Source organism: Linepithema humile, chromosome 6 (genome assembly GCF_040581485.1).
Source record: "Linepithema humile isolate Giens D197 chromosome 6, Lhum_UNIL_v1.0, whole genome shotgun sequence".
Lineage (NCBI taxonomy): Eukaryota > Metazoa > Arthropoda > Insecta > Hymenoptera > Formicidae > Linepithema > Linepithema humile.
Genome location: NC_090133.1, coordinates 2,171,158 through 2,180,926, shown reverse-complemented (window position 1 = coordinate 2,180,926; position 9,769 = coordinate 2,171,158). Strand labels below are relative to the sequence as shown.

The window sequence follows — 9,769 nt, the reverse complement described above, 5'->3', positions numbered from 1 at the left end:
GTTTCGGAAGATTCTTTAGCTAAAGTTTACTGAACGCAATAGGATTCATTGGAGATAAGAAATGGTGTTTTGTATAGGAAATGGGAATCCCCTGATTTACAAACTTATGTTTTTCAAATAATAGTTCCACAAAATAAAGTGCAACAGATTTTGGAAGAGGCTCACGATTCTTCTTCTGGAGGACATTTTGGAGTCCCAAACTGAAGACCCCGTATGAGAATAATAAGATTTGTTGTAATAAGTTTAAAAATATTAAAAGTAAAAGAAAATTGTTTTGTTTTAAAAGTTATATTAATAAACAAATGTGTGTTTTAAAAATTGATACGGGCTCGGATGTAACATTAATTAATAAAAGTTTAGTGAAAACATCTAAACAACAAACTTTGGTAAGTTTGTCTCATTGTTTGAAATATCCTACAAAAGAAAAAGTTCCTATTAAATCCAAGGTGATTGTATTAATTGAATTAAGAAAATATTCAGTTGAACTTCCGGTTTTTGTAGTAGATAAGGATTGTTTATTAGGGACTGATTTTCTTTCGGAAATAAATTTAGAAAACATTTTTAAACCAATTTTTGGGAATTCTGTGCTGAAAGAGGAGGAGAAATTTGTTTGTTCCCGAATAGAAAACTGTGTTAATAAAGTTCCTCAAATGTTAACTGAACTTTTTGAAAGGAAATCAAGAAATTTAAATAAAGATCAAAAGGATCTTTTTGTTCGATTTTTGATGGATTTTGAGAATGTGTTCTCAGAGGAAATTGTAGCTGGAAATTGTGACATGGTGGAACATGTCATCAATGTAAATAATTTTAATCCTATCAAGCAGACTCCTCGACGAATACCTTTGCGTATGCGACAGGTCCCGAATTCAAATCCCGGACGAGCCCCCAAAATGTTGCGCTCGCGAACAGTCTTTCCGTCACAAACGGCACGCACAAAAAAAAGAACATTTTTACGAACACAACAGAAACTTTATTTCACTCAACCACTGAAGGGTATAACACAGAACAAGCCCGTTTAAATTGTACACCGCTGAGCTAACAGAAACACGTCCGCACTTTTCTGCAGCTCCCGAAAATCTGACATCTGTCTCCTTGTTTACATTCTCTTAGCAACAACTTGTTTATTTTCAATATCCTAGTGACTGTTAAACATTTACTATTTTTTAGCAACTATCCTTTTTTATTAACTCCGCAAATCAATATATCGATCGCAGTTCTATCAGCTGTCAAACGCGATATCGGGCGACAAAAATCAAAACGGCGAGGACGCAACAATATATATATGAGTTTTACTATCTCTCACCATTATATATTACATATACAATAAATGTACATTCGCGAAATCTCGACGATTTTTCGCGCTCACGTGCCACACCGTTGAAACAGAAATGCGAAAGAAAAACAATTAGCAACTTTGGTGCGTAAGCGACTTTCGATTGCTCGTTGTAGAATTAGGCGATTCAGCATGTTATTTACATACGTGCGTCTCGAGGAATACAGAGTAAAGTAATAACTATATACGAATTTCGTGCTCTTCGCGCGATGGCTTGCAGAAAAGCGGCGCGGTGTTTGTGTAGAACTGCTACGCATAATTTACAGCATGTGCGCGTGTGTTTTGACAAATTTAAACGTAACAGCCTGTATTGTGAATGTGTGTGTATATGTGTGTATATACAAATAAGTTCCCCGCGAATAGATCTGCCGGATCCTTTATTCAACGCGGATTCACGCCGATATTTGCATGTAGCAACCCGGCTATATCGATCAAAAATAAATGCATGCGTTAAATCCGAGCGGAAATCGTATGCAGGATCAGTCTGGCGTCGATTTTTCTCCGACGAAGCTTTTGGCGATGCTAGAATAATTTTTCATTAATAAAGATTAGAGAAGTTTGTCTTTTCCCCCCCAGAAGAGGAAGACGAAAGCTGAAAAATAAAGCTAATTTCCGGTTAATTTCATGTGAAATTCGTTTCAATAGTTTCTTTATTCGAGATTTACAGGTATCTTTTTTTTTAAATTTTGTTTTTAAATAACAGAAGAGTAGTCTTACTGTGCAATATTTGTCTTTCTAAAAAAATTGGTTCGACAGAATTACCGAGGAATTTGTTATTACGATCGGTTTAATTTACACCAGAACTGCTTCCGAAAGAGTTGCAAAAAGTTGTTCTCTTGAGAACGATCGACGGCGGACTTTATACAAGAACAAAGTCGACGATAATATGCGAAATCCATCGTTTGTGTTGAAGTCACTCGTGCGGTGTGTGTATGTGTATGTATGTTTGTGATTAATACACTTTCGCTCAACAGTGAGCAAAATATTGTTTGTTACATGCATCGAGCAGACCGGCAATGCGGCCACCAGGAAACATGCCGAGCAGGTCATACTGCTGGTTCGCGCCCTTCAGTGGCTCAGCTCCGGTCTGAATCTGGCCACTCAGGAACTCAAAGCTGGAAGATTGCAACTGACGGCAACCGTAAAGGAAGGTAAGTGACTCGGGAAGAAAGATATTGCGTTTTGGAGAGTATAGTCTTCTTTTTCTTTCCTTTTTTTAATTTTTTTTTAGCGAAATATCGATGGAATGTATTATAAATATATGAAGCTACGCGAGTTGAACTCGTATAAATGAAAATTTTCATATTGCAGTTGTCAGCACTATGAATGAGAAGTTCAAATCGTGTTTGACGGAATGCAAGCAGCTGAATAGCGCGGGACTTCTTCGCCAGACGGGAGCCACAGCGGATAAAATATTATACAATCACGCGATTCACATGGTACTGCCATAAAAATAGCTTTTGCCTTTTTTTAGCCGCGGTCAATGCAACTTTTAATCATCTTTTTTCCTTTCTCTATCTTGAAAATCTGATAAAATGGAATACGAGGGCTGTATGATAAGTACCCGTGTTAGGGAAGAAAATGCATTTTCAAAAAAATTTTTTTTACTTATTTTTCGACATAGTCTCCTTTCAGCTCGATACACTTAATCCAGCGATATTCCAACATTTTTATACCATCCAAAAAATATGATTTGTCGAACTCCGCAAAATAGACCTCTGTTTCGGCGATGATTTCCTCGGTTGACGTGAACTGCTTTCCGCCAAGCCATTTTTTTATGTTTGGAAATAAATAGAAATTGCAGGGAGCCAAATCTGGAGTATAGGGTGGATGAGACAGCAATTTGTAGCGTAATTCGACCAGTTTTGCAGTGGCAATTGCGGACGAATGAGCTGGTGCGTTGTCATGATGAAAGAGCACTTTTTTCTTCGCCAAATGAGGCCGTTTTCTTTTCAATTCAGCGTCGAATCGGCCCAATAAATCGGCATAGTATTGCCCCGTGATTGTCCTTTCCTTCTCCAAATAGTCGGTGAAAATAATGCCTCGCGAATCCCAAAAAACGGTGGCCATGATCTTTCCGGCCGATGGAACCGTTTTTGCCTTCTTTGGAGCAGGTGAAATCCACTGTTTTGACTGTTCTTTCGTTTCTGGCATGTAGTAATGGATCCATGTTTCGTCAACAGTGACGAAACGCTGCAGAAACTCTTTCGGATTGCGCTTAAACATGTCCAAACAGTGCTTCGAAGTTGTCATGCGATTCCGTTTTTGTTCCACTGTGAGCAAACGCGGCACCCATCTCACCGATAGCTTCCTCATGCCCAATTTTTCGTGTAGAATATTTTGTACGCGTTTAATTGAGATGTTTACAATGTCAGCAATCTCTCTGATCTTCACCCGGCGGTCTGCTAACACGATATCATGGATTTTGTTAACCATATCCTCCGTAGTCACCTCAATCGGACGACCTGGGCGCTCTTCATCAAAAACGGATGTTCGGCCACGCTTAAATTCATTGAACCAATATCTGATGGTAGTCATCGAAGGTGCATCGTCCTTATAAACGATATGCAACTTCACTTTGATTTCCTCACACGTCTTCCCATCCAAAAAAAGGAATCGAATCACTGACCGATATTGCTCTTTTTCCATGGTTGCAAACAAACACAACCTTGTCCACTTTCAACAGATGTCAAAACAAAACTACTCGATAAATCTGTTTGAAATTTTGACTGGCGTCGTTTAGAAGATGACGTTAAACGATAGTATACAGACTTTGAGTCAATGATGCTTTCTGTCGTTAAACACGGGTACTTATCATACAGCCCTCGTATATAGTAGCTTTACGCCGTTGATAGTTAACTTGATATTTAATCCAATTATTTTTGCAGTGTCAATCAGCGGCGTTGGACGAGCTATTCGGAAAAGGCGGTGAATGTTTCCAGCGTTATCACACGGCACTGATATTATTGCACTCGCTAGCGCAGCATGTCAGCCACAGCCAGAACCGAGCTCTGCTTATCAAATGTATGTACTATTTCCATGCTTACGATTTATTCTGGTCAAATCTGTTTCCGAAAGAAATTTGAAAAATTATTCAACCAAAAGCATGAAACGCTTCCACGATTTGAAATTTTGCTTCAATTTTATTTGAAATCTTATTGACAAATTTTTTAAAAATTTAATTCTCTAACTTTATTTATATCTATTATACATAACAGTGTATGTTGTTCCTTTTCGTTTCTTTTTTTCTAAAATATATTCCGCGAATCTGCTTTCTCGATTTGTTCTTCACTGAAATTTCGCTGATAATTTCAGACAAAGAGGCCGTGGAAAAGCGGCTGTACGTGTTGCAGCAGCAAGGCTATATCTACGCAACCGAGCCCACGTAGCGCTTGTGAAACACGGCAGCCGAGTGCGGCGGTGACGGCCGCCGGGAACGAGTCCCGCCCGAGCAGCCGCCCCTATCATCGTACTCGATATCTCTTTTGTGTAATATACTCTGCCCTATTCTGTACAAAAGGCAAGATTGAAGAATCTCCAGAACGACGCAACGGTTTCCACATCAGCTTTTTCAAGGCGGGGTTGAAAATTCTCGCGGCCGACTTTATTTTGCCCAAATTTTACGCAAACGGAAGAGAGCTCCGTAGTTACCACACGCGCGGAATAGAGTATAAGAAAGACGAATAGACGATAAAGAAAGTGAAAGTCTCCTACCCTCCCTCCCACGCCACTTTCCCCAGGTTTCTTTATATGTGATTTATTAAAACTTAGCGCGATTAAGGTATTGTACTTGTACACTGTATAATGTACGTACACGTGGTTGATCAACTAATCTTTATTTCGTACATCGATCAATAAAGCTGTATACCAACGGCGTTGTGCATTCAATGGAAGGCGTGTTCTCGTCGGACGATCGCGAATAGTTGACAACAATAATTGTACAAAAATGAAGCAGCAAGAAACCAGCGCTCTCTGTCCCTTTCTCGCTCTTTAAGAAAATGCCGAGGAAAAAAAATAGTTGATCGAAGTCTTTCAATTATTTGTACGCACGCCATCTTTTTTGATATTGAAAAAAACTTTGCTATAAAATATTTAACACAATAATATTAAGTAAAAAGAAGCGATAGATTTTGATAGAAAAATTTTGCAGCGATACTTCTCTTTGCTTTCTTCGATTTTCTTTCGGCAAATGTCTATCAGTATATTTTCACGCAATGTATGCTCAAATCAGATACCAAAAACTTGATTCTACAAAGTACATCTGCGCTGACACGAGATGCTGAGTTTCTCAGCGGACGTTTACGGGCGACGTTCTCCATCTCATTTAGTTGTCATTCTTGATCTTCTCGGGGAGATCTTTGTTGTTTCGGTAAATGGCATAGTTAAGCAGCGTAGCGTAACAGACCCATACGAAGTAGGGAATGATAATGTAACCAGCGACGGAATTGACTGGATAAAACACGATCCCGAGCGCGGCCGTGCTGGCGTCCAACATCACAACTTCGTAGAGACTCTGCTTGCGAATGTAGAACGGTTATTTAATGCGCCTTTCTTTCTCATTCAAGCGAATTTGAGTCGCTCCAAGAGCAATTGGTGACTTGACACCGCGCTTCCGAATTAATGCGAGAGTGATTGAAATCTGCAAAACACACATTCGACTTCTCGTTTTCGAAACTCAGCTTGCGAGAATTTCGCTCATGAAGTTCAGAAAACACTAGTTGAATTCAATCGCTCCGGAAGTGACTCAAGTTTGCTTTAAATTCGAAACCGCATCCGGCAAATGGGGCCGTTCGAGCGATTCGCAGAGATCGATAAGATTTTTTCCTAACCGCTTTAACCACTCGCGCTAGAACAACGTGCTATGCAACGTGATAACTTCTCCACGTCGGACTCGGCAGCAACGTGTTGCGCACAAGCCGACTTGCGTTTAGCTCGGCAAGAAACTCATTCATAAAAATCCGTATAACAACACGAGCGCCGTTAATCTGTTGCGAAATTCCGCGGTCGCCGAATCGGTCGTTGCTGCAAGTGATTAAATATATTATCGCAGTTCCAAAACTGGAAATTGTGCGTTACACAAAACTATTTGCAACTATTAGCTTTACGATGCGCGCAATCTCCATTTTTTAGAAATGTGAATTTCTTTAGAAAAGCGTCGTGATTGTCCGAAACTCCAAATCTAGTCTTATTGATCGTTTTTAGGGATTATTCTTAAGTGGCGTCGAAGAGATCTATTTTAAGTACACCATTTTCCAAAGCCGGTAATGTGAAAGTTATTATTACGAAAACTCGAACGGTCCTAGATCTTTAGATGCGCGCGCGCGTGTATACCCATTTTAGTCGGTGCATCCCGAAGAAAAGCGGCGTCCACAGCCAGTTGAGGGCGAGATTGACGCCATAAACGCTGAGGGGTAGAGCCGCCCCCTCGAAGCCACCCCCGTCCCGCCACACTAAGTAGGACGCGTGGCCCATCATACAGTAGAGAGCGGTCCATACGAACGCGAACGGTGGATTGTACTTAGGTTTTTTCAGCGACTAGGGTGAGAGTATACCGAGTTAGGCGCGACGAAACATCCTATGATATTATCTTATACATACAAGAAAGGAATATTACATGTTATTATATCATTAGCGATAAGGTGTAATTTAGTGTAAACACTTGGGCATTTCCGCGATCGATATTAGGTACAGATCTTAGTTACTCTCACGGTTTACTTAAGTCCTCGCTCTATCTCTCTCTCTTTCTTGTGTAACCAAAATAAAAATACCTCGTACTAAAATATTAGCCGTATCAGTATCACCCCTTGCGTTATCGAGCGTAATTGTTTGAGAGGAAAAATAGGAAAGACATTTTAAATCCATTAACTTAATTGCAGGAAAATTTTCAGAAAAAAAACATTGAAAAATACGTCGGCTGGTTAATTTCAACATTATAAACGGTTCAGTCGTTCACCGAACGAAAATAAGGAATATAATCTGTGATTCGTTTGCGTTCGTTGAGCAAGCGATTACTTGCAACTATGAGTTTTTTTTTTCCGGAAGAAACAAACAGAAATTGATAAGCGGTTAAATTTGCAGCTATGATTATTCGCGATAATGATTAGAAGTAGATTCTTAGATAAGTCTGTTTATCTCTCTCCCTCTCCCTTCTCCCTCTCACTCTCTCTTTCGTTTCGTTTTCTGGAATTTGCGCCTGAGTGAATATATAATTGTGATTATAATTATAAATAGCGTGCAACTCTTTAAGCTATTTTATAATTACGATTGCTAGAGAAATTATATTTATCATTATATATAAATAATACAAAGTTATAAATATTTATAAATATAAAATAATATATATAATTATTATATAAGACAACACAGCTATAATTGTAATTATAAATTATAAACAAATATAATTACACGTAATCATAAACAACCCATACAGCACAGAACATTGCAATTACATTGTAGCAATGTTACAATCTTGCAAGTTGCAATGTAATATTGTTGAGACATTATTGCAATCTGTAATTGTAATATTTCATGAGAATGTGACAGCAACATTCCAATAACATTGCAATAGCAATATTCGGTAATCGCTAGTTCGTTCGTTTACCGCTATGCGACGCGCGTTGCAAAATCTATCTCGTATTTAAGTTTTAGTCATGATAATTATATGAAATTTGCAAAGAGTGGCTAATAAGATTAAAGACATAGTAATTATTTTTATCAGTTTAATTTTTCTTATACGACCTCAACACAGGGAATTCAGATATTGAACTAATTGTTCAAAAATCGGACAGATAAATGTCCGAATAAATAAAAATATATGCAACATTATTCTAAGATTGCAATAACAATGCATTATTGCAAATTCATTACATTGCAATATTACTGTAATATTTCGTTACAATCTTCCTAAAAGCGGACATTTTAACGTTGCTGCAATCCCACAGCAATGATGCAACAACATTTTGCAGTGAATTTGCAATATTGCAACACTGCGATGAAAGATTGATGCAATGTATGCAATCTTTGTGTGCTGTATGGGAACGATATAATTACTGCGGTATTGAAAACGTAACGCTTTATAGGCAGATCCTCATTTGTCATATTAAAGCAAAAATCGAAAATAAATTGAAGGATTCGAATAACGCAGCTCCTCGCGATTGTTCGCGCATCGATTCTGCTCATTAAAAATGACCTTCGCCTAAACATTTATCATTTACAATTACAGCGGCAAAACAAGCGCGCAAAGAGACGTTTGGCGCTTTCATCTTTGCCGCACCGCGAAACAATCACGTCGTGACGTGCCGGCGCGTCACGCACGATTCTCACCTCGTACCAGGCCATATTTTTCTTCACGAAGACCTCGCCGATGATCGAGCCACCGACAGTTGGAATAATTATCGCTATCAGCAGGGCCCAATTCATCATCCATGCCATCTTGGCCTCCGGATGCGCGCTAACTGAGACAAATGCACCGCGTAGAAAATAATTCGCCGTGTCAGCTCACGCGGACGGCGTTGACGGAGGCACTGGACGAGTTAGTGCAGCGTCACAATTTGCAGCGGCTAGACTACACAGTGTGACGTAGCCGTCTAGCTATGACGACACATAATTGGCGCCGGCTAACACTTATATCGCTCCGTCAAGCATTTCCCGTCCAGTTGTACCTGCAAATTGATATACCTTGTTAATAAATTTTTTATCCTTCGATCGCGAGGATGAAAAGAATGCAGCATCGTTAGAAGATCGAGTATTTATTTGGAAAAAAGGAAGGAATGATACCTTTTTCAATCGAATCTCCTGGCGCACAGACCCACTTGGATTTTACCGAACTTTCGTTGAAACAATGTGTAACATTAACTACAATAAACTGTTAATGGCTCGAGAATATATCTATAAAAAGTCACGATAAATAATTCTTAAATGCACTAATGAATAATCACTACAACTTTCATCACAACAACTCGGAGAGGGAATAAAAAGGCATTCATTAATTCTACAATTCTCATGGGGTGATTAATACATGCTATAGGCATACGTGTATATATGTATATATATATGAGTTTTACTATCTCTCACCATTATATATTACATATACAATAAAATGTACATTCGCGAAATCTCGACGACGCGTTTTCGCGCTCACGTGCCACGCCGTTGAAACAGAAATGCGAAAGAAAAACAATTAGCAACTTCGGTGCGTAAGCGACTTTCGATTGCTCGTTGTAGAATTAGGCGATTCAGCATGTTATTTACATACGTGCGTCTCGAGGAATACAGAGTAAAGTAATAACTATATACGAATTTCGTGCTCTTCGCGCGATGGCTTGCAGAAAAGCGGCGCGGTGTTTGTGTAGAACTGCTACGCATAATTTACAGCATGTGCGCATGTGTTTTGACAAATTTAAACGTAACAGCCTGTATTGTGAATGTGTGTGTATG

General features: G+C 39.1%; 2 protein-coding genes across 3 annotated transcripts; one reads left to right on the top strand and one right to left on the bottom strand.

The window, feature by feature from the left end:
* Positions 1-2,267: 2,267 nt before the first annotated feature.
* LOC137000857 (serine/threonine-protein kinase unc-51-like) lies at positions 2,268-5,204 on the top strand. Of its 2 annotated transcripts, XM_067358442.1 has the most exons (4): positions 2,268-2,484; positions 2,645-2,772; positions 4,222-4,357; positions 4,649-5,204. In XM_067358442.1, the coding sequence occupies exons 2-4, from the start codon at positions 2,656-2,658 to the stop codon at positions 4,720-4,722; spliced, it is 327 nt and encodes a 108-aa protein (XP_067214543.1). In that variant the 5' UTR covers positions 2,268-2,484; positions 2,645-2,655; the 3' UTR covers positions 4,723-5,204. The 2 variants fall into 2 exon arrangements, with proteins under 2 accessions (XP_067214543.1, XP_067214542.1); XM_067358441.1 differs by lacking the exon at positions 2,268-2,484 and having other exon boundaries at positions 2,572-2,772.
* LOC105673072 (translocator protein) lies at positions 5,151-9,249 on the bottom strand. The gene is made up of 4 exons (XM_012368415.2): positions 9,110-9,249; positions 8,657-8,994; positions 6,665-6,868; positions 5,151-5,846 (listed from the first exon to the last, which is right to left on the bottom strand). The coding sequence occupies exons 2-4, from the start codon at positions 8,762-8,764 to the stop codon at positions 5,658-5,660; spliced, it is 501 nt and encodes a 166-aa protein (XP_012223838.2). The 5' UTR covers positions 8,765-8,994; positions 9,110-9,249; the 3' UTR covers positions 5,151-5,657.
* Positions 9,250-9,769: the final 520 nt, after the last annotated feature.

What these genes read in the sequence shown, in the direction of transcription:
- LOC137000857 (XM_067358442.1), top strand. Translation starts at nt 2,656, where the DNA reads ATGAATGAGAAGTTCAAATCGTGTTTGACGGAATGCAAGCAGCTGAAT. An exon ending in ACAATCACGCGATTCACATG is followed by an intron (nt 2,773 to 4,221) that starts GTACTGCCATAA and finishes TTATTTTTGCAG; the next exon opens with TGTCAATCAGCGGCGTTGGA. An exon ending in CCGAGCTCTGCTTATCAAAT is followed by an intron (nt 4,358 to 4,648) that starts GTATGTACTATT and finishes TGATAATTTCAG; the next exon opens with ACAAAGAGGCCGTGGAAAAG.
- LOC105673072 (XM_012368415.2), bottom strand. Translation starts at nt 8,764, where the DNA reads ATGGCATGGATGATGAATTGGGCCCTGCTGATAGCGATAATTATTCCA. An exon ending in AAAATATGGCCTGGTACGAG is followed by an intron (nt 6,869 to 8,656) that starts GTGAGAATCGTG and finishes CTCTCACCCTAG; the next exon opens with TCGCTGAAAAAACCTAAGTA. An exon ending in GGATGCACCGACTAAAATGG is followed by an intron (nt 5,847 to 6,664) that starts GTATACACGCGC and finishes ATTCGCAAGCAG; the next exon opens with AGTCTCTACGAAGTTGTGAT.